The sequence below is a fragment of the Argentina silus genome (genome assembly GCF_951799395.1).
Source record: "Argentina silus genome assembly, chromosome: 11".
NCBI lineage: Eukaryota > Metazoa > Chordata > Actinopteri > Argentiniformes > Argentinidae > Argentina > Argentina silus.
In genome coordinates, this window is record NC_139665.1 from 15,626,436 (window position 1) to 15,653,967 (window position 27,532).

The 27,532-nt window shown below is 44.1% G+C and overlaps 1 protein-coding gene across 2 annotated transcripts in view; it reads right to left on the reverse strand.

Moving 5' to 3' along the window:
- The window catches only part of LOC310812307 (dolichyl-diphosphooligosaccharide--protein glycosyltransferase subunit STT3B), a 60,802-nt gene that overhangs the window by 20,482 nt on the left and 12,788 nt on the right, over positions 1 to 27,532 (reverse strand). For both annotated transcript variants that reach the window (XM_083680808.1, XM_083680809.1), the window contains exon 2: positions 8,207 to 8,315. In XM_083680808.1, the coding sequence (XP_083536934.1) occupies positions 8,207 to 8,315 (109 nt within the window). The remainder of the gene's footprint in view (positions 1 to 8,206; positions 8,316 to 27,532) is intronic.

Sequence of the window (27,532 nt, forward strand, 5' to 3'; positions counted from 1 at the left end):
CTAGTCCAAGTCTCAAAACTTTAATTTCACTTATTATTATTATTATTATTATTATTATTATTATTATTATCATTACGCCTGCTTTTAATCTATTTACACCAATCCAACTTTGGTGCAGAGATGTCGAACTTGAGTTGCTTGTATTCAACTTTTTGAAAGTCTTAATACTTTTTTTTTTTTTTATATTCAGCTTTTTGTAACTCAAAAACTTTAAAAACAGAATGCTGAGTTAGGCCAACATTCTGAGAGCCCCGTTGTTACTGCAACTGTCATGGAACTTTCAGAACTCTTGAACAAAAACAACAGGAGACCTACAGAACACATTCTTAGAATATTTACACAGGAATACACTTTCTTGGCTCCCAGTTCTCCAACACTAACCCTCTCATAGCAGTGGAAAATGTATCATATCTTTTTACTGTTTTTCCCTACCTCTCATTTTCTCTTTCTTCAACAACATAAGTATAGCATTTTATTTACTGTTAGTTAGGTATAACTGAAGGTTACTTATAGTAGACTGAAGACTCACTCCTGAATAGTAGTTACTTATAGTAGACTACCCCTCTCACTCCTGAACTAAGCCCAGGGTCTTGAAATTCGTAGAACTGCTCTTACAATGTTGAATCTAGGAACACCAAACCAACATCATAATGTTCACAAAACTCTTGATTAAGAAAGCTGAAGAAATTATTTTTATACTGTTCATATTGCACAACTCAACATGGGCTTCAATGGTCACCAAAAGTTTATATATAATAATAACAATAATAATGCATTTATTTTGTATAGTGCTTTACTCAGTACTCAATGACACTACATCTTCATGGAGAGTACAAGAATAAAAAGAATACATAAAAAGTAAAACCTGCAGTCAGTAAAAAAAACAATAAAAAATAGTTAATGATTAAAAGCAAGGTGGATTTTGAGGGACCGTTTGAAGGAGGAGAGCGTGCTGGATTCTTTGATGTGGTTTGGGAGAGTGTTCCAAAGAGTGGGGGCTGCAATGATCTTACTTGATATCTCAAAGTTAGGACTATATCAGTAAACCCTCTACTGCCAATAATTAAAATACTTTTAGCCAGCTGAACAATGAAGTTTCCTCTGGAACTTATTTTCTAGTGTTTATTATTATACTTTTTAAAGTTATGTAACGAAACATAACTGAGATTGAATTTAAGAATTTACAGGGAGTTCATGGCGGCCATTAAATCGCTTAGCAACCAGTTGTAGATTAACAAGAAATAAGCTGAACTGTGCAAATGTTGTCAAGATAACAGAAATTCAATACCTCATGTTGCCGTTAGTCCAACAAATACCTTTGCACTGATTAAAACCGCCATATGTAAGATAGCGAATCTAAAACTTGCTGTAGCTAGTTTATTGTGTCTCTAGCCATCTAGATTTCCATCTCTCACCTTCTCATCCACCCACCCATCTATCCCTCTTTTACCAACAATATACTGTGTACCTTCTCTCTGTACAGCAGTTGGATGGCTGGTAAAGTGGTCAATGTCAGAGCAGCTGTCACAGGGTTTGCTTGCTCTATGCTCATGGCATGGCCAGAGTCATGTTAATTGAATCATCCTTTAGATATACACATGGCAGACAAGGGAAGGCGATCTTCTACCCCTAGTACTGTCTAATTACTTCATCCATTCAAGGCTGAGGGAAACTCAAACAGCCCAATCAACCCCACAGCTCCCCCCCTCTATAACACATGAGTCTGGTGCTAATTAGGCCCCAGCAATACATTGGGGGTCTGAAGTAAAGGGTGAGTTTAAGTGTGAGTGATGCCCTGATGTATGCTAGGCTACGCCTGGAGTCCAGACAGGCACTTTGGCTCGTCTCTGCTTGTCAGCAACGTCCTCACTTCTTATCTTCTCATTTCTAATTAGCTGTAGCCTGGGAGGGATAAACGCCATCAACTAGGGTCTTTTTGCACCTCTCTCTCCCTCGGCCTCCCTGTTACTCGCTCTCCTTCAAATCATCCTCCTCACTCTCTCCTCCCTGTCCTGCAAAGTGGGCTAGCCATTAGCGCCTGTTGCTACATGGTTATTAAAAAGCCAGTGGCTCAAATAATTCTCGTTTCAGTTGAGTCTCCGAGCGACAGACAATCCGCTCTCTCTCTCTCTCTCATTTTTTCTCCATAGAGCTTAAGAGTTTTGGCCCTCTGGCCTTAAACAAATCAATAAAAGATGAGGCCAGGACACCTCCTTGGCTTGACTGAGCCCTACTGTTAAAGGTAGACTCTGGAGCATGACGTCAACTTTGACCAAAGATATTGTAGTGAACAAGAGCGTACAAACGTCCGCTTGTTTCACCGCCCTCTGACAAATGATGGCAGAGCGCATGCACCAATCGCATTCAACTCTGTAGTCTAATCTTTTCCTCTCTTCTCCAAAATGTCTTTGGATTTCATTTGGATTTTTTTTACTTTTTTCGCTCTGTCGCATTCTCTAGTCCGTTGCATCTCGGTTTTTGAAAGTCCCTGGCAGCGTCGCCCCGCTTGTTTTGCTCTGATGTCACATCCCAGAGTCTACCTTAAAAGAACGTCACATTGATTCAAGACTTCAGTCCTCATCTATGACTCTGAAGAGGGGGTGCTACCGGCAGATGTCCCCCCCCCCCCACCCGACAGAGAGTGAGAGAGAGAGAGAGAGAGAGAGAAAGAGAGAGAGAGGAGAGGGGGATAAAGAGGAAGGGGAGGAATAAAATCTGTCTGGAATACGGTCGACCCGTCTTGTGCAAAGAGACTTATGTTATCATACACAATAAATGAAGGGCTGTCAGGCTCATCACAAGCAGTTTGAGGAAGAGAGGGAGCGAGGGAGAGGTGGAGAGGTGGAGGTGGAGTACAGCAGAGAGCTCACTGTAGCTGGTTGCTCAGAGCAGAGAGGTGTTTCAGTGAATTCCAACCAGCACCAAAGAATTTGGGAAAGAGCACTCTGAGGAAAAGGCCAGCTGAGGTGTTCTGAACTGAACTGACCTAAAACAGCTGAGAAAGTCCTTCCATCCCTGACCTGGGGGTATTCCACAACCCTCCTGGGTTAGACAAGATAAACGTCTCCTAGAGAAACTGCACAGTGAGAGGATCTAAACACTGGGAGGTATGTTTAGTTCTCTGCTGACGTGTAGACAACAACAAGAACATATACCACTCTGTCGAGCTGTAAAACTCTCAAAACTGGTGATGATTCAAATAGCTTAATATAGAGCTCTGTGTTTAGAACAAGTGATGTGCTAGTTTGCAATCGCAAAACAGGCTAATTATGGTTCTCTGAAATTCTAAAGGACCTTCACAGCTCTCTGCCTATGTATAGGGACTACCAGGGCAGTTGAAAGTGGCACTTCTTTCTTTCATAGTGGAATCATGTACTGGAATAAACACCCTTGAAACAGAACGTATACAGCCAGGTAGCTACTGTACTGTAGCTCACACACACACACACACACACGGGCAGAGATCGAAAGAAAGGCGGGCAGACTTGGTTGGCCTGTACTCAGCCTATCCTATCTCCCATATGTATTGAACCTGCATCTCCCCTCACTTTGCATAGATTTGCATGTTTGAGGACATTTGCATTCTGTATACCTGCCTGCTGTCTCTAAACCCGGCTGCCCTTCTGTCAGTGCTGACTGTGACCAGTAAACCGGCATGGTGTGCTGGGGGGCAGTATGGTCCACTGCTTACTGGTACAACAACATCCCAATTATACGGTCATGCTGCAAAGTGAATATGGTATACATTGTCGAAATTAATACGCTATGTTGTCTTACTTTAGGGTTTGGCTGAGGCACAAGGTTAGGAGTGAGGTAGGGTTAGAGTTAGGGGTTAGGGACGCTATCTAAAGTAGGATTTTAGGAGATAAAGAGGTGTACTTCCTGGTTAGCAGCATGGCCAGATAGTATTTTATAGGTCTGATTTCCTGGACACAGATTAAGCCCAATTCGAGACTAAAAGCATGGTCAATTGAAATGATCAATTATATGTTCGAGCAGCTGTCACAGCGCCCACTTGCTCCACGTACCAGAGTTATGTTTATGATATCATCCTTTAGATGTACACATGGCAGACAAGGGAAGGCGATCTTCTACCCCTAGTACTGTCTAATTACTTCATCCATTCAAGGCTGAGGGAAACTCAAACAGCCCAATCAACCCCACAGCTCCCCCCCTCTATAACACATGAGTCTGGTGCTAATTAGGCCCCAGCAATACATTGGGGGTCTGAAGTAAAGGGTGAGAAGGAGGGGCGGGACGGGGTGTTTAAGTGCGAGTGATGCCCTGATGTATGCTAGGCTACGCCTGGAGTCCAGACAGGCACTTTGGCTCGTCCCTGCTTGTCAGCAACGTCCTCACTTCTTATCTTCTCATTTCTAATTAGCTGTAGCCTGGGAGGGATAAACGCCATCAACTAGGGTCTTTTTGCACCTCTCTCTCTCTCCTTCGGTCTCCCTGTTACTCGGTCTCTCTCTCTCTCTCTCCATCTCCTTCAAATCATCCAACTCCTTCAGTCCGTCCTTCGGATTGGGCTAGCCGTTAGTGCCTGTTGCGATATGGTTAAGAAAAAACTAACGTCTCCAATAATTAGTGTTTCAGAGAGACACTCTGCTCACTCTCTCATTTTTCCCCCATGGAGCTTAAGAGTTTTGGCCCTCTGGCTTTAAACAAATCAATAAAAGATGTGCCATCATGTCTTTGCCTTGAATGGGCCCTATTGTTAAAGAGTGTCACATTAATTCAAGACTTCAGTTCTTATCTATGACTCTGAAGAGAAGGAGCGACCAGCAGACGGTCGAGAGGAGAGGGGGGGGATAAAGAGGAACGGGAGGGATAAAAGGCAGGGCTACGCAGAAAGGCACTCACTGTCACATTAAGTGATATCTGCTCGTCCGTCTTGAAAACGGTGCGACCCGTCTTGTGCAAAGAAATTTATGTTATCATACAGAATTAATGAGGGGCTGTCAGGCTCATCGCAAGCAGTTTGGGGAAGGAGAGGAGAGTGAAGAGAGGGGCGGAGAGAGAGAGAGAGAGAGAGACAGAGAGAGAGAGAGAGAGAGAGAGAGCAGAAGAGAGGTGGAGCCGGAGTGCAGCACAGCCAAGGTGGTGCTGCTCAGAGTGGAGCGGAGAGGTGTTTTTGTGAATTCCAACCAGCCCCGAAAGACTTGGGAAAGAGCACTCTGAGGAAAAGGCCAGCTGAGGTGCTCTGAACTGAACTCACCTGAAACAGCTGAGGACGTCTGAGTGGATTTCACAATCCTCATAGGGGAAGAACAGGCTAGATAATGTGTACAAGGGTCAAGATGCATGACAAGAGGAGCCATGCCTTGTACAGGACTAGGCCTAGACAGCATCTAAGCCCTGCTACATGCCTACCACAGCAGTACAGCTGAGGGGGGCACTTCTCTCATTCACAGTGTAAAAATAAACACACAAACATAAACCATAGGGCCAGGTAGCTACTGTAGCTGAGACACACACACACACACACACACACACACACACACACACACACACACACACACACACACACACACACACACACACACACACACACACACACACACATTTTATCAGCAGTGTTGGCCTTCAGCCTATCCTATCTCCCATATGTATTGAACCTGCATCTCCACTCACTTTGCATAGATTTGCATGTTGGAGGACATTTGCATTCTGTATACCTGCCTGCTGTCTCTAAACCCGGCTGCCCTTCTGTCAGTGCTGACTGTGACCAGTAAACCGGCATGGTGCGCTGGGGGGCAGTATGGTCCACTGCTTACTGGTGCAACATCCCAATACGGCCATGCAGCAAAGTGAAAATGGTCTTTCTTGTGGAAATTGATGAGTGACTAAATTAGCCGTTTTGTCTCATTTAGGGTTAGGCATGCGGTTAGGATTGAGGATGAGGTTAGGGTTGAGGAGGTCATCTAAAATAGGATTTTAGAAGAAAAAGAATAGAGCAGAGTACTTCTGGTTTAGCCGCATGGCCAAAAAGTATGACCTTTAGCCAAGATGTTTTATAATTAGAAAATTGTTGAGAGGCTTGAAATCCAATGGTAGCTGTAACTAGCTACCCCGGAAACTAGCTACGTAGCCACTGCAGGTATGTGCAGAGAGCTATGTCAGTGCTTGGTTTCATATTTTGTCTTATAAATTGTAAACATTGTGAAAGAAGCTGGACAACGAAGTGCAAGTAAGCGAAAGTAATATTTTAAATTGTATCACAAATGTTTTTATTCATGCGTATAGGCAATTATTCACAAGGGCAAATGTTCTCATCAGTCTCTCTCTCTCTCTCTTTCTCCAGTATTATTAAAGCCTCATTTGATAATTAAATGACATGGAGTAAGATTATTGATATTAAGTTATGCTTTGCTATTAACAATATATAGATAAATTCCCTTGCCAAACCTTCCCTCTGTAACTGCCATCCTATTAGGCCCTATAAGAGTACACACCACTGCTTAGCACCTGCCTCTTTAGCAGTCTACAAGTAGCATATCATCTTGTTAGCGCCAGGTTAGGAGGTTTGAATCTCTAGTGCAGACGTCGCCAAAATATGACACAGTGACACCTGCTATTGCTGATCTGTTCATCCTACCGCTGCAGCATCTGCTACTGCTACCACCTCACCAGGGCCTGGAGAGAACTGTGCTGTGAGGTAAGAAGCCTGGCTGTCTGAACGGCCCCTCTCCTCTCCTCTATCCTCTCCTCTCATCTCCCCCATCCTCTCCTCTCCTCTCCCCCATCCTCTCCTCTCCTCTCCTCTCCTCTCCCCCATCCTCTCCTCTCCTCTCCTCTCCTCTCCCCCATCCTCTCCTCTCCTCTCCTCTCCTCTCCTCTCCTCTCCCCCATCCTCTCCTCCCCCATCCTCTCCTCTCCTCTCCTCTCCTCTCCTCTCCCTCCACCACCACCAGCAGCCTGGGGGTGTAACCACATAGCAGGGGGACAGATAGAGAAGCTACAGTACCGTCTGCCAACCCAGCAGGAGCTGGGGATGGAGGTAGGCCATCTCACACAGACAGAAGGAGAGATGAAAAAGCGTCCCTCCAGAGCAGTTTACAGGGCATACAAAAAAAAATGGAGGCTAAGCAGAGGGAGGAGCGGGTGAGGAGCGGGTGAGGAGGGGGAAGATAAATCTCAGCGGGATGGGCAGGTAGTAACTCACGGTGAATAAGGTTGTGATTTCACAAAAGCTGCTGCCGCTGTTGGTAAACAGCGTGGCCGTAGCAGTCGTGGGGAATCCGTCAGCTTAACGGCTCACCGGTTGCTACCGGGGCATGAGAGAGACCGAAGAGCATCGGGGAGAGAGGTGGATGAAACGGTATAAAATGGTCCCCGGGGCGGTATCAGGGATGGGCAGTTGAGTTGTTTTGGCTGTTGGAATACTCACATTATTTTAGTATTTTAGAGAGTACTCGTATAGCCCTTAGATAGTGTAACTGGACCCTACAGCAGCTTACAGTGTTTTAGTTTTTTCAGTTGGATGCTTGTTACATTTTCGGTGAGATACTTTGAAGCTTTGTAAAATCGTTAGCAACTCGACTATGATGAGTTAGTGAACAGGTTGTATTTCTAGTTTGCAAAATACAACACTGTGCTAGCTCAAACAACAAGAAAACTTTAGCGACATAATTTTCTTTCCTTTGTATCCTTTGTATTCTGAGCCATCAACAGCCATACTACATTATACGACAATATTCTAAATTGCGAGTTTCATCTAGGCTGTTAGCTGGCTGTTATCTGTAGCTGCCGGAAGCAGGTGTGCACTGCTCGGGCTGGCTATAATGGGAGGGATGTCAAATGTAAACAAATGATATAAATGGTTTATTTGATTTAGTTTTACCGCCAAGAGCATGCATCCTATTTGAGTACAAAATGAGCAGCTCACGCTGAAGGATGCATAGCCTCTTAAATCGTACAGAATTGTTTTTGGAGGGAGAGTAACAGGGCTAGATTTTTATACTGTATAAAGAGTGCTGGAAAATGACTGCAACCTCATTTTACACATTTGGGTGACAGTAATTTGATCTGGTGATGCCAAAATTCAAAACACTAGAAATGATGATTTTCACTTTAGTGAGCCTTTGATTAATAAATTCCAATGTTCTCCCTATATTCTCCCTATATCACTTTCAAGTGTTCAAAATAGGCTTTGTACAGCAGGCATGGTGTGTAACTGTGTAGAGGAGTGTGTTAAACTTACTGTGCCCCCCACGATCCTCCCTAAGGGGTACCACGACCTCTCATCGAACCAGTTGAGGAACTCATAGAAGCCATTGGTGGTGAGGTGATGTGTAGATCTGTAGTTGAACCTTAGGGGAGAGGAGAGAGGGGGAGAGGAGAGGAGAAGGCTGGTTTGGTACGAGTAGAATAACAAAACACAGAACAGCAGCAGGCAAATAGAAAACACACCACTCACAAAGGGACACGCTTTGAAGCTACACTGGCTGTTGAACGTGGTAAACAAATATTATTTTCTGAGAAGAATTGCATTATTATCTCCATCCGAAGGTGGGTAACTAGTGTGTGGCTGGTTGCATCAGCTTTGTGTGGTTGGAGAGGCTGTTAAAACTCCCATTCAGCATGGAAGCTTTTGTAATGATGCCAACAGCTCTCAGGTCAACTGGAGGTTCAAACGCATACAAAATAAATGCGCTTTTCAAAAGCCTTGCGCCTACATTGTCCCAGCTATTAGCACAAGTTTAAAAGACAACGAAAGAAAAGGTAGTGGTTTTAGAAAAGAGAAAGAAAAAAAACACGCCTTAGGAAACAATTAAATGCAAAACGTCTCCGAATTACCTTCGTTTCCAACGGTCTAGGTGTAGCCTAATGATTTGGACTATAAAAAAGCTGACACTGGGAGGACAACTGCCAGAAAAAAGCACCAGTTCAGTATAATAAACGGGAGTCTTGCCTCCCCGCCTCATTAAAGAAGCCTGGTTTATAGCGCCTCAGTAGAAAGCCCATATAACTTCTCTAAGACATTCTCTAAAAAGGAGAGCGAGAGTAGACTACTTCTATTGGAAGTCTGAAGGATAATTCCTTGACGCTGATTGGGAAGTCTTGGTACAGTACTACTGAGATAGATTCAGTTCTGGAACAACAGGCTGTACCTGTAGGTATCCCTCTGAGGGTAATGAAATAAATAACTGCTCAAAGCCACTGCAGATAACATGCAGACGTGAAGATTCATGCAGAGGAAAAGTTGTTTGCTATTACAGATTATGAATTTTAAAAAAACAGTCACATTTTATGTTGACGGTATACCTGTGCAGCAACTCTGTGATCACTCTGACAAATGGATAGGCTTAGGCTACATTTTTAACAATTAAATGTTTATAAGATAAGAAAAATTAATTAATTCTGCATGTATTTTTTTTTTGAGACGATCATCAAAAAAAAACAACCCTGGTAGGTCTAAAGCAGGTCTAAAGCATTCAACCTTAACATGACAGCCTGAACGCGAGAGTGATGACACCCAGAAACACTAAGCCATCATATTCAGTCATCGTCAGGCAATCTATGAGGTGCACCTGTGGCCCTGAAACAGTGACACTCAGCCTTGTGTGACAGATCAGCAGAAACAGTAGTGGCACCAGCCTGTCTGCCAGGCCTGAGCACAACAGCAGCATCCTCTCTGAATACCTTTTCTCCAAAGCCGGCGGATGATTCAGAAGGCTGTGACTCAAGTGAGGGGGTGGTAAGGGTGTGTGTGTGTGTGTGTGTGTGTGTGCGCGCCTGCGTAAAGTGGGAAGCTGGCAGCACAATGTCACAGAGCTGCTGGAGTGTGCTGCCTGAGAGACGCACACACACACACACGCACGCACACACATGCACGCACGTGCATGCACACACACTTCCCAAAATGACTGGCATGTGGTGCAGCTCATTAATCATCGCAAGGTGCTTTATTCTACATACTGTAACTAAACTTGAAGGAGTCTTTTCTCCATGCTGGGGGATAAGAATGGGGCCAACATCTTTAAATAAAGCCCTTGATGGCCAAATTATACACAACAGCAGGGCTCAGTACACAGTCTATCCTGGTTTAAAGTCTTGTATTCTTTCAGTTTCTACATTTGGGGTATTCACAAAGTTTTGGCACCTGTTCAGAAGATGAGGAAGGATGTGAAGTGTGTGTGTGTGTGTGTGTGTGTGTGTGTGTGTGTGTGTGTGTATGAACTGTACAGGCTTTAAGGCCTGGGGGCATTCACTATTGTAGCTTCACTTTCAAGTAGAACATGGCGTGTTCTTGACATTGCTGGCTCATGTATAATGCACAAAGTCACACGCCTGGTGTGACAGACTACTGTTGAGCACACAGAAGTGAACACGCCCGCAAATTGCACACACACACACACACATCCCGAATTTCCCCTAGGGATAAATAAAGTTTCTATCTATCTATCTATCTATCTATCTATCTATCTATCTATCTATCTATCTATCACACATCTCATAATGCATTGCCACATGATGCTGGTTGACAAGCTGAGAGGAAACTAGGACTGTTGATCCCTCTGGCTGCTTAGGCATTCAGATCACATTACTCCATCACCTGGCCTCGGCGGGAGGTCTGAGACCTCACACATCACAAGGCGGTCCATCCAGCTGGAACACAAGCACTAAAAGCCAGCCAAAAAAAACCCTACTTTCTTTCCTTCAACTTTCAATCATGGAGAGCCTATAAAGTTTTAGAGTTGGTCAGATGCAGCCCTGTAAGAGATCACTGGCCAACAGAGAGAGGCCCTCATACCTCTGTGCAGCTACAGAACCTACTCACCCAGCCAGCCACTACTCTCATCCCCCCCCTACACACACACACACAGCTCAGGGATTGTTAGCCAACTGTCGAAAGCACAGAGGCAGAAATAAAGAGAACCACAGAAAGCACTCTAAAAAAAAATAAAAAAATAAAAAAACTTTGCCCGCCACCCGGCCCCGCTGCCATCATCCACAAAACCCATTTTCCAATGATCTCATGGACAGCAGAGCGGAGTGTTTTATCCCTGCGCTTGTCACTGTGATGGGGCGGATAATGTGGCCCTGCCAAGCGCATTAGAAACGTAATGCATAACTGCAGATTCGGTCCCGGCCGACGGAAAACAGCGCTGCACCACCAACGGGAGGAGCAGGTGAGGCTGAGAGCGTTCCAGCGGGTGCCTACCGCTTAAATCTCTTCAGGCTTCGGGGGCATGAAAACTGAAAATGCAGGCTTTCGGAAAAATATGTGTCAACACCGGAGCAAATTTCACAGCCAGAATACAAATTAGCAGCAGCATCTTGTTGCCTTTCAGAGTCCTGCAGGCGTCACTACTCACTTTGATCAAGAGCACTTTTTCCAGGTAGTTAGTTTCCTATTCTCAAAAAGCCCCCCATCCCCCAAGCATGAAAGGGGGGTTTTCCTTTGTGGTTTATGAGCCGGTAAAGCCTCGCCTCTTTCGTAACCACATAATCAAATGCATCATTGGTTTTCCTGCCTGCCTCGCTCCGGCTACTTGGTGAATGTCCAAATTGACTTTTGTTTCAGGAGTGCCCTACTTGCCACCTTGACTAATTACCCGCTTCGCTCACACACACACACACCCTATGCATAGATTACCTGTAAGTGTGAGCACTTAGGGACTACAGAGAATTAGATAACAGTGGTACCAAATATTTAGCAAGGGCCCAGCTGCAAACAACAGCAGCTTACAGTGAAGCTATAACACAGTCCTTGCGTGACGTTTTTTCAAAGTACAAGCAAAAGCTCAAAGCTTAATGACACAACACCAATGCCAAATCAAACATCAAAAAGGTAAAAGTGTAGAAGAACCGCTGTACAAGGACACCAAAAGTCATCGACAAACCAAGGACTCGTCTTGCAGGTTGTGAGCCGACCTTAGGTGCTTCCCAAGTGGTGACCTTTACCAGGAGCTAGTCACAACAAACACATCCAGTCCTGCCTACAGCTCCTGTAAAAACACAGCATAAGAAAAAAAACAGCAGCTTTGTATTCACCCCACCTTCTTCAGTCAAAGTTTCGAGCTTGGCTGAGCTCACAGAACAAATCAACAGAATATCCCCGATGTGATTATTGGAGCAAACAGTGCCCTGCAGGTTCAGGCTCTTCTGCCTTTCCTGAGGTTAGTTGGCCTACTACCTGGATTTGTTTACTCCCAATTCTCTTCACACACCATTGCTGGTGTTGTGTTGACATTTTAGAGAAGAGAGAAAGTCTTATACTGAGCTAGAAAGGTTAAAGAAAATGGAAAAAGTCTGAGGGGCTCAAAGCCAACAGAAAATTCTTACTGACTCCTGCATGCAAGCAAAACAGTAACTTCCAAAGCAGGGATAAGAGATAAGGGATAATCTGATACTCTAAATAACTCAATCAAAGTGCCAAGCCCCCCCCCCCCCCCCCATCACTTAAATAACACGACTATCCCTACATACTGGCCAGGTAAAGGTCACTGTAAAGGGCTACTACAGTTGGGTAACTTGGAGATCATAGCAGGCTCCAAGGGACCCATGGGAGATGAAGGAGCATTAGCCAAGGCTCTACCAGTGTGGGCCTAGTCACTCTCCACCAGACTCAATGCCACTCAGGGGGAAGGGCCTTCCCCATTAGGTAACACTGTGCACAAAGCATGCTCAGCCTGTTCCCCCTACGGAATGTATGACCATGCTGGAAAAGGGCTGACTAATGCTGGCTTACTGGACAGGTGGCAAAGAATATTCGTACAATACTGCCGAGGGTCCAACATAGGCCTATCTGACAGCAGCAGGAGGTTTTCCTGGCATATGAGCTGAGGTTTAGGCCCTGTACCCAATTGCTTTGACACAGCAGGGTTAGTTTACCGAGCTGTGTTGCATGCCCATCAAACCAACACGTTAATTGCATTCTGTAGATCTTTAATAGCAATATTGTGCAGATGCTACAGGAAATTAGTTAATAATTCTGGATCTAAATGTGGGCTGTAATGACCTGCTCACCACCAGTACACAGGCTAGATGGGGTTCTGTCACTGCTGATGCAGTGGTGTAGTGGAAACAAGAACTGGTAAGAAAAACTCTACACAAACAAGATCTGTACAGTATGTGATGAATACCAAATTAAGATAATGATTCTGCCAAGTCAACCATTTCGGGGATTACTGAACGGGGCATTAAAAAATTCATCACCATAATTTCACAGTATGTGTAAACACTTGCTGAAACAGCAAAAATATGTGTCTCTCATCAAGTGCAGTCAGTGCACAAAGTGCATCCATGGAAAAGTCGTTAAATCTTAATTTCGTGAAAAATCTACTGTCAAATTAGCAGCGGAGCCCATTAATTTCCACAGATTAGTCTTCCTAACTCAAATGTCACCATTCTAAACTTTTCCAAACAAGCCAGCTGGCGGTAGTTGTTGGGGAAACAGGACCAGATGGTTGCCGCTTGAATTCCTAGGTGGAGCATACTGCCATCATGTCAATACGCGAGCAACTTAGCAACTGTCTTTTCAAATCAATGCCTGAAATATGACAGGCTATTGAAGGGCATCTGCTAGGCAACAGACATAATTATGACACAAATAGAAATATTAAACTGTTAAAGCGTGTCAAGTTCCACTGGATACAAACTGTGTTGTAGCCTTCCCTGAAGAGCCAAATGCTGAACCAAACTTTTTGATTTATTTCCCCGGTGTACAAGAAACAGACAAGAGTTGTTGAACTTCGATTACGTATTCTCCTTCTCTGTTTGGGCTTGGCCTGAGGGGGAAGCAGGCAATAAAAGCAGCCCAGTTTATTAGCTCAACACAGCTCCCGAGTTTGACGGAATGAAGACAAAGAAGAGCACATAAACCAGAGTTGGGCTGGAGAAGGCTGCTGGGGCACAGAGGCTTCAGATCTTAAAGTGGAGCAGCACTGTCTGATAAAGTCTTCCCGAGACTCCCAGTGCTCCATCCCCAAGGCCCATAAAGAAGTCAAAGATGAGTTGTGGCATAGTTAAAGGTACTATAAGAAGACCATAGGCTGTAAATGAAGGGTTTGAAACTAACTACAAGCTCATCAAGGTGCTCCTACACATGTGTAGTAAAGCTTAATCACTCTAGTAACAACATTAACCTATTTTATTTTTTTTTAACTATAGACTAACTTCTGCTCACGCCCATCACTATGCAATTACAAAGCAAACTCTGGGCCATAGGCAGAAGGAACGCTTCAGCTACTGCCTGGCCCTTTGAGAGAGCAACTGGAGTGGATAGAAAGCTTGCTAACTGTGTCTAAAACCTCTGGAGGTCAGGTTGGCTCTAAAATAAAGTAGTAGCCTAGTTCTAGTTACAAAAGATCCTCAGAATTTCGCTCAGCAAGTCTCGACAGTGCATGACCAAACTTTAAACAAATGTGTACACAGCTTTCTGACAAAGACAAAATGCCGGGTGTTTAACCTCATGGTTCACGCATCGGCTACTATACTGGAAGGAGTGCGTCCAGAGCTGTGGAGCTCCTATTAAAAACTTTAAAAGGCTGTGTTTGGTACAGAAGTCCATTTCGCACTTCACTGACTGCAGTTTTCCTGAAGAGAAAAAAAAATAAAAGTCAGCAAATGGGGCTCTGAACAATGGGCCAAATACGCTTTCGACCATTTTGGATGGAGGGCAAAGCAGAGCGTAATAGGCAGGCAGTCCTTCAATAGCTGCTTTTCGACAGCGGTGCCAGTGCATGCCAAGGATTACTAGCGGCCAGCTAGCGCTCAAAGCCGGTTCTTCAAGCCTAGTGAAAAAGCCTGTTTGAATTTCCACAGTTGGGTTTTTTAGTCCCACCCCATATGATCTCCAGTTTGTTTACATTCTGCAGTTTGTAAGGTGGCGAACTATGGAGACTAGCAACAAATCAAATCCTCTGGTTTCCCAACAGTTTCTGGTAACTTAGGCACTGTATGACTGTATAATTATATGACTGTATGACTGTATTTGTAAAAAGCTCTATTAAAATCCATTAGATTGTGTAGTTACAGAGAGCTAACGTGGATTATGCTTGCCACTTATCAAGTTCACTAGCCAACGAAAGCACTTGGATGATAAGAATATATCCTGCCTCTAAACCATGGCCCTAGCCCCATTTTGCCTCATAAGTACCAAGAGTAGAGTACCGAGTAGAGTAGGCTAAAAGCCTGAGTTTTAAGCACCGAATAGGCCTGGAGTAAGCACTGTTAAAGCCTGGAGTGACTGTGGAAAAGCAATTGGCACTGGCAAGCACAACGTAAGCCCCATTGTGGAAAGCCAGCTAATGAGGCCAATTCATCTGGACTCTTTACTGACACTCAATTAAACCCCATCAGGGGACTTCAGAGCTGGTGTTCGACAGTGGCACTGTCACCAGGTCGTCACAGGAGAATCTCACAGGAACACATCAAGGACGCTGGCTTGAACACCACTTTAACCTCCTGCTCATGTGTTCATTACTGAATGCTGCCTGATAATACATGCCTGAATACTGCCTGAGGACCTATGGTGACCCACTGTAAGGACACACTACCCTGCAGTGAATTGGCACAGGTTTAAAATGAAGAAAAGAGGCATCTGAGCCCATTTCTATCTCTATGCTATTGTAAACCGGGGGAGAGTTTGGAAGTAATTCGAGAGCCCCGCTGAGCACAAAAGCTCCTCAGAGAATAGGGAGGCAAGCTTTTACCCTCCACAGAGACATGTACCACAATCCAGGGAAATAGCACTGAGGCGGTCTAAAGGCCTTAATAAATAAATAAATAAATAAATAAATAAATAATGAAGTCTTTCACTAAGGTACTTTTATTACAGCCGCTGCACAATATCAGGGCCGAAGCAGCCGGCAGCTTTCTACGGCTGTAAGATAAAAGTAGAGCTTTAACACTCGCCATTAGGGTTATTGAAATGTCTGAAGGGGGAGCTTTATGCAGATTGCCTCCAATTAAATGTTTATGTTCAACAAACAATTCATAAGACTTCAGTTTAATAAGAAACTTTTTTAAGCTTTAGATCCCAGAGAAGTTTTTTAATTTTTTTATTTTAACCCTAACCACAGGATAAATACTGTAAGCAGCTTCTTTTTTTTCCTCCTGTTTTTATTTGAATTTTGAAACGATGCCTTCCCTTGCTCTAGTTCTAACCCCCCACTTGAGAAATTCTCAGTAAGGTTGTTAAATTGCATAAAGGGACCATCAATAAGCCTTCCTGGCAAAACTCAACGCTTCACGACTTCAAGGACTAGTTTTGGAATGAGCGTGAAGCAAACGGTGAGAGGAGGAAGGGGAGAAGATAGACGGAAACGAGATGAATCCATTGGAGATGAAAGCAACACCTTGTGAACAATGAGTGACTGAAGAGAACGGCAGGTGGGAGGGAAAAGGAAAGAGTCAATTAATTCAGCGTCTCAGCATCGACATTGACTGGGAAAGTGTTGGTAAAGACGCTGTGTCAAAAGCCTAAAAGTAGACTTTAATCAAATAGGCTATGTTTGACTTTAAAACCACCTGCAGACCTGTTGGCTCTTGCTCTTGGCACAGGATTTAATTGATATACATGACAACAAGATAACAGTCACACTTCACATGAAGTTGCCCCTATCTGTACCTATGTCGTTAGTTACATAGCAATAATATTGTATTAAAATGCTGTTACACATACATGAGTTATTGCTTTATAATAAGAGTTAAACGGTTTGTGTAATGACAAGTGTAATAACGTCTATAACATCACGTCAAAAAGTGGAATGATCTTGACTGGCAAAGTCAATCTTCAGATTTAAATCCAACTGAACATTTTCTGATCATCACATTTTTGGCATAAAGACCTCACAACAACATCTGAAGATGGCTGCAGTACAGGCCTGGCAGAGCATCACCAGAGAAGATACCCAGCATCTGGTGGGGTAAATGGGTCGCAGACTTCTGGCAGTTATTGCATGCAAAGGATTGTCGACCAAATACTAAACATGAGTAATGTCCTCAATTTGGACATTATATGAATTACTTTTGGTGCCCTGAAATAGGGGGACTGTGTATAAAAAGTGTTGTAAATTCTGATATGTAAAAAAAAATGCCCTTAAATAAAAGCTGACAATCTATACTTTAACCTCAATAGTAATTGTTTGATTTCAAATTTAAACTTTTGGAGTATAGAGCCAAAAGAAGAAACAATGGTTCACTGTCCCATTACTTACACAGGGCACTGTATTATGCATTCTACACTTTAAATCCTGGGATATGATTGAAGATATTTCCCAACGGGTCAGGGTTCAAAGCAAATGATCCTCACTTATTTAAGACTTCCAGCTTCAAGAGCAGGCATGTCTCAGTGAGGAGCTGCAGACCCAGACCGGTCCCTGCAGCACTTAGCCCCCCATCTCCCCAGTAATCTGGCCCACCAGCCAGCCCAGTAAAGTTGTAGCTAGCTACGAGAACACACTACAGTACTCTTCGGACAATCAGCAAGTGAAAAGTGCTTGCTTGGTCCTATATATAGGACGGGCAGTAGGCAGGGGGGGGGGGGTCACAGTGAGGGGTCAAACCGACTGAAAGAGAAAGAGAAATGATTTCTCAGATTTGTGCTCAGAAACCCTATTAGCGAATAGAGTCTTGCTGTGAGTCGACAGACAAATCTACCGATTTCAGCTGCTTCTTCACAGTATTTGGAGAGATTCACCAGGGGCATTCTTCTTGCCTCCGAGGATCTAAGCGGCCTCCCAAAAGAGAAGGCGTGAGACTGTGGGGGCAGAAAGCAAACAAATAGTGGTTCAGGCTGTTTATTATGAAATAAATCTGCAGGGGAACATAAGAATAGAACAGCAGCAGCAGCACTGCAGGCTAAGCTATAGTACCACAGCTTTGCCAGTGAAATGGAGCTGGGTTTGACAATTTTAAAACTAATGATTCTTAAAAAAAGGCCTCGATGCAAGACGTCAAAACCGAATACCCCTGCCAGCCGCAATATGAATCATCAAAATTGTTGAGCCCATAATACACAAACTAAAGATAGAAGAGTGATGTGAAATACAGGATTGATCTTTCGTAGAAGCACACCAATGACACTGCCGAGCCAGCCCTGCATATTGCTAATGGGCTTCAATGGGAGCAGAGCAGAAAAATACTGTATTCTGTTTTAACAGATAAACAAATAAAGTACTGATTGAGACCAACGCTATGCCACTGACTGATATTTCCCCTCGTACCAGTCACTTATTTTTGTAATGCAAAAAGTGCTTTATAAATTTGATGCATTATCAATATTATAGTCATCATAACGGAGTTCTTAGTCTCGGCTCCTCTCATATCTCCGGCCCTCTGCTCCATGGGCCAAATGAGGCTTCGCCAAATGGCATGATCATACCTGTTGCTACCTGACTACAGGCTGACACCTGTCAGATAAACCCACAGTTGACACTCAAAAAATACTAAACCGGGGATTATGAATCCCATAATACAAAACATAAACACAAGAAACAACATATCATAATTATTATTATTATTATTATTTTTTTTTTATTCAAATCTTTTAGAAAGAAAAAGGTAGTTCCCAAAGGCAAGGACCATCTGAACTTCAAACGGCAGTAGCATGTGAATCAAAGGGAGCGGATAAAGGAGATGCTAATTTTGAACATGGAGCAGAGGAGTCCAGCGGGGCGAGCGAGCGAGCGAGAGTGACTCCTTTATCAAGCCCGGCTGGTTCTATTAGCCATGATTAGGAATGGCGCTGAGAGAAGCCTGGGAACACGGCCACAAGTAAACACTCAGGGATGTCGGAGTAATTGCATCGCGACAATGATTGCCCTGTCATAATGGCTCAGTAATTAACGTGAAATGTCATAAAAACAAACAGTGAGGACCACAGCAGTAGTTGTAATTAAAATCATCACGTGATGTTGCGAGCTCGACTGAACGCTACAAAATAAATGTTGTTTTTGACATGATTTGGATCAAACTTCTAGTCTACCTCAAGACCGCAATTAAGAACAATACTGCCTGCTCACGATGACTACCTAGGCTGTCTTCTCTTCCAAACCTCTGAACACAATTAGGTCTGCGTGGAACCCTCCTCTCTGAGTCTTCTCCTGATGTGGCAGGTTTAAGTGCTTGACTTCAGCGGGACGCAGAAAGGCCCTAAGCTTTTAGAGCCCTGGCTGCAGATCTTGGAGCTACTCTCACTCACACACACACACACACACACACACACACACACACACACACTCACACACTCACACACTCACCTTCCCTCACTTCCTTCCCTCCCACCAATTCAGAAGCTCAGATGAATTACCTGCTGGGAGGGCGAACTGAGTAGTACCCACCTTGCACTCAAGCTTCAAATCAGACATCTGTTTCACCTCTTACCCACCTTCCTCATGATGTGTGTGTGTGAGTGAGAGTGTGTGTGTGTGTGTGTGTGGTTTGAGGAATAAAGTTGTAATTACAAACCTTCAACAGGCTGAATTAAAAAACGTAAAATGAGGTGCTAAAACCACAGCTGTGGACAATCAAGCTGTCTAAACGCAATTCTTCTTCCCGCCAGACAAAGGATCATTATCATCTAGCCTAAGAGCATAACGACTTGGCCTAGGCCTCGATGAGTTCTGGAAACACTGAGATAGCAAAGGAGCCCCTGAAATACATCCTCGCCTCATTGGCCCAAACATCAACCAGGCGAGAGTGATTCAATAAGACAGCAGAGAGGATGAGCAGAGGGCTAGGCTACATACTTTACAGCACTTCTCCCTAGGAACTCGCTAATCACCACACAGTAAAAAGCTACGTCGAAACACAAGTTATTACTGGTCCAGGGAGACCGTAGCCGGATGAACGGAGCAATATTGTTCCAAAATGCTCGGGGTCGGAGAATTTAGTGGCCGTGCCCTGTAATTATACACTGTCTCTGTTCCCCCCTCAAACCCTTCATCATCATTGCCAAACACATGGCGGCTGCATATTCTTTAGCTCTGAGATAATGGGGGAATGGAGAGGTGCGAGTGTGAGTGTCGATGATTCATACTTCCACGGGGAGACTTTACTGTACATGCATAAATCCCCTGCCCCCCTCCCCCTTACCTGCCATTATGCCTGACTGTGACTATATTTCACTGTGAACGAGTCCAATGGGAACATCCCCTTTATGGGGCTCCAATCTCCTGCCACACCGCGGTTCTTACTAATTACAAGGCCAACGAACGATTAGGATGACAGGGCTCTCCAGGGACGACGACTTAAAAGTGCAAAAGTATCAAATCTGAGATATACGGTATGTCTAAGTTCTAGCTAGAGCAGTGGGAGAATCCAATCAACTTCAAATACAGAGAAAAACTGCGGCCCGTTTTTAGCCTTAACTAGCATGATTAGACTTGTGAAGAAGTGTGAGACTTGCTCTTTCCTTTGAGGCTGGCGAAACCAGCTGCCACTCTCTCAGTTCCCTGTAACGGAGTCATTAAGTCTTAACAGGGATCTGGGATATGAATAAAGAGAGTAAATTAAAATGTATGGTTGAAATTAAATTGCAGACGATGAATTAATCAAGTGCGGGGCCATGAATTAACTATGAGGCGTATCATCGAAGCGGAGCAACCGGTGGCAGCTAGGCGCATTAGACTTCACACAAACTGGAATAAGAACCTCGACAACACCCCCTTTTTAATATTTCACCATATTTGATATCGCACCCAAAATTAGATTCCACGTCTATGCCGTGTTAGTCCTCCTTCCTGGGGAATCCAATAAATGTCAGATTAGGATTCCACTGACAGTCAGTGTTATAATAACAGATTCACTTCACACAATAGCATTGATACAAATCTGTTGTGTACTGTGAACTGTCAAGAGACACACTCCATCGCACTTTCAAGCAATATTGTGTACTTATTTCTTTAATGATAGTTCTAGTTTACTCAAGGCATTTTTCTGTGCTGAATGGTGTCAATGTTACATCTTAACTGTCTCACCTAAATACATCTTAACTGTCCCTCCTAAAGACCTCTTCATTCCCACTACCCCCCCTACAAGTTTCTCTCCTAAAAGTGTCTCTCCAATAGCCCCTGGTCCTACCATAGATTCCTTTTTCTTATGATGACTGATGGATAGATGATTCACTTACTTAAACAAATGTATTTGTTTGCTTTGGATAAAGGCGTCTGCCAAACGCCATCAATGTAAATGTAAATGCAATGTAACGGGAAAGGAAATATGACACTACCTCACCCTTCACCTCAGTTTACTCCTCCACTCCACCTTGGAACTCATGAAACTTGCCCAAATGATGCTTGAGTGTTAAAACCAACCCTTTTTCAGCCTGTACTGTAGCCTTTGTCCAAGGTTGTCAAGTCATTGTTCAGCACACTAAGTGCCGAATGTGAGCTTTGAGGCTTCAGTAGTAAAAAAGGTACAGATCAAATCAGTCAGTTCTTCAAACTCTCAATGTCTGAGCGGGTCTCCAGAATTCTCACACCATTGTCCCTAGTCTCAGCTGTTGTTCCCCCTATAATGTAAGTAGGGATAAAAGACTGAAAAGAAACAGAATTTCACTGACCTTGGTAATTGTTATGGATTCGTGTTGCTTGCGGCAAATATTTTTGTTTGGAATACAATAAGGCCTGAGTGACTCGGGCATATAATTGGCAAGCGGCTCAAATGCACTGTGAATACTGAACACTTAGCTACTACATAAACTTCACTCGACTCAGTGAGCTCCCGACAGAATACATTACTGTCTCACTCTCTCTCTCTCTCTCTCTGTCATCGTTGCTATTATGGAGTCTAGGCCTAACAATGCAATTAATAGAAAGAAAACAAAGTTTCTCAACAATTAGAAGCCATTTAAGGGGTCTTATTTGGGACATTAAAATGCAAAAACAGTGAAGGAGCATGGCTCTGCATGTTGAACAGTGAAGAAAACCAAATCAAAACGAAGAAAAATACACTGCCTGCAAATTCCTCATTTAGATTTTTACCCCTCCATTAGTTCAATAACTCACTCGCCTCCACCCCTCGTCTCTGACGTTCAAGACTTCAAAGACCTCAGAACCAAACAACTGCCATTCTTAAATCCCTTCTTTGTACAAGATTGAGATAGTTGTCTCTAGTCGATACTGGGGTTAGAGGTAAGACATCTCTGCACCATGCAGCGTTTGATGTACCAAAGCTCTTAATCATCTCTGCAATTTAATGAGTAGTAACCATCGCAGGATACAAAAAATCACCACAGGAGACTTCGCGAAAAGCCCAGAGAAAAGTGGTTCAATCCGTCTTGGTGAATTAAAGTCCCAGGCAGATTTGGGTTTAATTGTGCCTCTAATTTCTAAGAGAGGAAAGACAATGAGTCTTTTGTACCACGTCTAATTAAATATCACCACCGACAAGGCCAGGCTTTCAACGCCTCACAGCAGCATCATAATCATAAGTGCAGAAGTGAAACATCGCTGCATCACTCCATGGCGGAGGGAAGAACCGCTGCAGTCTCATTCTCTCTTCCATCATCCTCACTGAAGTGTGCGTTCATTCACTCTCTCCTCATGGAGTTCCCATCACTGGATTGTTGTGGGAAATGCAGCGGAAAAAGCTCACTCTATCCTGTGCTTGAATCAATCCAGAGGTTTTTTTGTTGTTGTTGTTTTTTAAATCCGTGGAGAGTGGGGGGGGTATGGAATGGGATGCAGATGGATGGATGGATGAAGGGCTTTTCAGACAGACACACACACATTTCCCACACATTTCACACACACACATTTCACACCGACGCCTATAAGCAGCCACCATGCATAACCTCACCACTGAAGTTTTGGATGAATGTGGATAAAAACAAGCAGAGCTTGCTCCAGAGATCCAGGATCTGTCTGACATATGCGAGGCGTTAGATACACACTGTAGATAACATCTTAGTGGAGAGCAGGACTGCAGGCCTGGAATACATGAAAGGCTGCAGAGAGCTCTACTGTACACATGCTGCTCATCCTGGATGACGGAAGTCTCCCCTCTCTCTCTCTCCCCCTCCTTGGATGGATTTGGGGTGTCGAATGAGAGCACTCTCTCTCTGGGTAGCAAATCCTCAAAGAGAGAGAGAGAGCGAGACAGAGCGAGCGAGAGAGATAGATAGATAGATAGATAGATAGATAGATAGATAGAAGGGGGGGCTGTATCCTCATTGAACAGAAGCCCAGAAAACCAGAGGGGGAATGTTCTCTCTGATGTCCTTTACAAATGAATGACGGCTACTGCAGATTACACAAGGCAAAACTGGTGCAACAAGCCATCTTGGAAAAAAGAGCCGTTTCATTCTGAATTCAAAGTGACCTTGATCAAGTCACAAAATTGAATCTTTTAAAAGGTTTAGTGTCCAAATTGACTCATTGTTTCAAAGACAGGTATAAAGCCCTTTATTTAAGATGAAGAGAAAGAAAGTCAAAGTCCTGCTAAAAAAGGCCTTCAATTCAGTCCAATCATGCGTTTCTCTCTCCTCGACATCCTCGCTGAAAGTAATAAGCGGCACATATTACTTGCTTTAGTACATAACTATTCACCTCTTCAACCAGAGAATATAAGAAGCCAAAGAAACTGCGGCCAAAATAAAGATTAACATCGACACTAAAACGCCACTAAAATGTATCAACAGCAGTAAAGCTTATTAAAAGCGGGTGAGAAAAAGCTTCCTTTCGACTGCCATTGTGAGGTCGCGGTGAGGGTGGAAAGGTGGCAATCATAACCGCCATAATCCACCTGTTAATCTAGGATCACACGGCTGAGGTGCATTTAACCAAACAAAGGAAGAGTACAGAGTACAGAACACACACACACACACACACACACACACACACACACACACACACACGGCTTGGAGGCACAGCCTGGCTCCCACTCTTTACAAAACTACTACGGCTAGGGATGGAGGATGTGAGAAAGAGCATGGGCTTCTCTAATTGTGCATTATAAGAGTCTGCATAAGCAGGGGCAATTTTCTTTGCACGCTACCACTTTGCCAGTTAAAGATTTTTTTTTCAAGGTTATTTTTTGGAGTGTGTTAGTCCCACTTTCATATTTTTTATTTTTTTTATTGGATAGAGATAGTAGAGAAAGACAAGAAATTAAGGAAGAGAGGGTATGTCAGCATGTCAGATTCGAACCCATGCCGACACGGGCATATGTGTGCACTATAGGCCGTGGTGCTAGACCACTGGACCACCCCAAGACCACCCCCCAGGACCACCCCACAAACAAGGGTCAAATGTTATTCCTCATTTCTCATGAGACCAGCAAGTAAACCGTCTTAGCCATTGAGAGAATAGATTTTCTTACAATAGACAATAGAAGTTGTTGCTGTGCCATCAAACTTTAGAAGACTGCCAGTTATCATCTGGGAGTCAAATGACATTAAACCGAAACAAAACCTCTCTCTGCACAAAATGTCATCAATTCACTGTCTGCTAGCCGTTTTGTTTTCCTTGCACACGAGACACAACAAGATGGAGTCAGTTACAGTGGCTGTGATGACAGGAATGTTCAGGCTGAATACAGTCTATAAGGTCATCTAAAGGGGTCTTGAGAGAAATTTCAAAAGCCTTTCTGCCTTGAGGGATTGACGTGAGTCTCTAAAAGGAGACCGGCACAAACCCCAGCGATAGTTCTCCACAGCCTGATGCAGGTGGAAAATGGCATGGGCATGTCAGTCAGAACTTCTCACACTGACATTCACGTCTGGCTTCAGTTTTTTCTTCTTTTTTTTTTTATTCACCGAAATGTCAAGCCTTTAAATAGCCGTTATACATCATCAACACCTGGTCAATAAATCAAAACCTGTATGAGTATAAAACAATCGTTAGGCAATTTATTGGGGATTTAACAACAGAAAGAGGCAGGCCAACTGGACATACGTCAGAATGACAGTGTGACAGTGTGACACTCCCCAAATGGGTCCTTCTCTTCCATTCAGATCCCTTTGGCAGTCACTCACTTACCTGTCGTGGTGACACACCAACACACCCGCACACACAGGCACACACACACACCCGCACACACAGGCACACACACAGCATGTGACAGGGCACCGGGGTCTAATAATGTGCCTGACAGGTTGTTTTCTTCTACAGCAGGTCGGAGGGGGGGCAGAGCCACCAGGATGACAGGTGAGGGAGTAATAAAGACGTCTCTACAATCTCTCCCTTTAAACACACAACCCAACGAATGGCAGGGGAGAAGAGGACCAAAGAATGGACGGACAGACAGACAGACGGACAGACAGACAGACAGACAGACAGACAGACAGACAGACAAGCACATTAGTGCCAACAGGATGGAGTGACGGAGGACACTTCAAGGTCAAGATAAGCAGTCAGGCTAAATGGCATTCTAATGGAAACAGTAATTGCTCGACTGGGTCCCTGTCCTATCGAAAGGGGAGACTGTACAAGTCTGAAGGCTGAAGTCGCCGTCAAAGGCAACGCATATAAAGTGGCTAATGAGGTACTTCATATATTCCGACGAGGCTTCAGCGGCTCTCTTTTTGATGGAAAGGGGTCCGTCATCTGACAGTAGTTCATCTCCTAAGTGACTGTAACATCTCCCTTGATCTCCCTAACAAGCGCCACATCAGGGCGAGCGGGAAGCGAGCTTTGAAGGTCGTTTGCATCGCTGGAGACGAGGGAAACTTTGTGGAGGAATCGATGAGAAGATAACAACCGCCACGAGGCCTGCTCTTGGAAGTCGTTGATTCTAGTGCGATTCTTAATGGGTGGGGGGTGGGGTTCACGAAGAGAACGATAAAAAAAAACGTCTTTATGATTATGTTTCTATGATTACCTGAGCTCAACTTGGCATCACAAGAGTGTTTGCAGAGTTGAGCCAACCGTACCCTGGGGGGGGGGGGGGGGGGGGGTTAGAGCCGGCTGGGGGCTGTCGATTCAGCCATTCTGTATCTCTGCACTGTAGTGACAACCAGGCAATTATGATGACTCAGGCCGACATACTCAGGCCTACATTTGTGTTTTTGGACAGAATATTTAAAAAGCAACGCTTCTCATGCCGAAAGATACACACACAAAAATAAGTTTCCCCCCAGCATGCTCATTCATTTCCTGGTGCATGGGTGCAAACAAAACACAGATGCCAACTCATTTTATTTTCTTCACAAAGAATAAACTGAATAAACAGCTTTATTGGGTGGGTTCTCATCTCAAGCTGTTCTCAGTAAACTGAACCCAGAACACCCGTCATTCTACGGGGAAAAAAATAGCCCAGTAGTACAAACAGTGTTCTTGGGGGGTAGGCTAGGCTAATTATTCACTGCTCCACAGACTGTGCAACAGCAGCAGGAGACGACAATAATGGTCCTGGCATATCTCCCTCTGTGGCAAAAATGACTCACAGCAACAGCAACATTATTAAAATGTTGTAAGCATTGGCTAGTTAGTTCATCGGACCTAAAAAGACAACACACGGGCACACACACACACACGGGCACACACACACACACGGGCACACACACACACACGGGCACACACACACACGGGCACACACACACACGCACACACACACACGGGCACACACGGGCACACACACACACACGGGCACACACACACACGGGCACACACACACACGGGCACACACACACACGGGCACACACACACACGGGCACACACACACGCCAGGGTCGGTTCGTCCTGTAGCGTTGGAGACAGTTGGGATCAGAGCAGGCGATGAAAGATTCTGAAACTTTGGGACATTGATTAGCAATTAGAAGGCAAATCACCTCCTCACCTGCCCAGTCACACACCACGTCTCAAGGACACATTAAATTGAAGAGCTGGCCGCTGAAAAAATAAATCATTTTATTTATTAATTTCCAAAAATCTATTTCGGAGACTTGGCTTGGCAGAGAGAGAGAGAGAGAGAGAGAGGGGATAGGCCAGGCGGATAAAGGACAGGATGTCTTGGTGTATTTAAAAGAGAGAGCTGGAAGACTAGAGGGCACCGTGAGAAGAAACCGACAGAGACAATAGTCCACTTTGTGTTTAACGATGAGTACTTGATTAGGCAAGGGTAGGGTAATGATGATGACAACGCATAGCATAGCCCACAACGCCAACCTCTAGCTCCCGACACGCCACAAAACATACGTTCATCTGTTGAAATGACCTTAATACCGTGAACTCTAATTAAGTCACCTGATGCTAAATTGACTTTTCGTTTACTTTTCAGCACAGACATGCAAAAAAAAAAAAGCAATCGGGAAGTGCAGGCAACAAATTATTTCAAACTCCACAGGAAAATCAAAGGGGAAATAAATTACTTTGTAGAGCAGTCAGAATTAACCTATTGTAAAATAGATTAAAAACTGCACAGGAAAAAAGCTATATACATAGGGGTTATTCAGATCAAACAATACAATCATATTGGATATTAAAAAGCCTCTAATGGATTTTGTTTATTAGGCTAATTTATTTCTGGTGATTAATTTCGAGCTCTTTGCCTTCTTTCCATTTCCTGTTAAACAGACAGCGGTATTTCACCACTGAAACCTTGGGGGCAAACGGTGAAGAGTTATCCTAGACTCAGT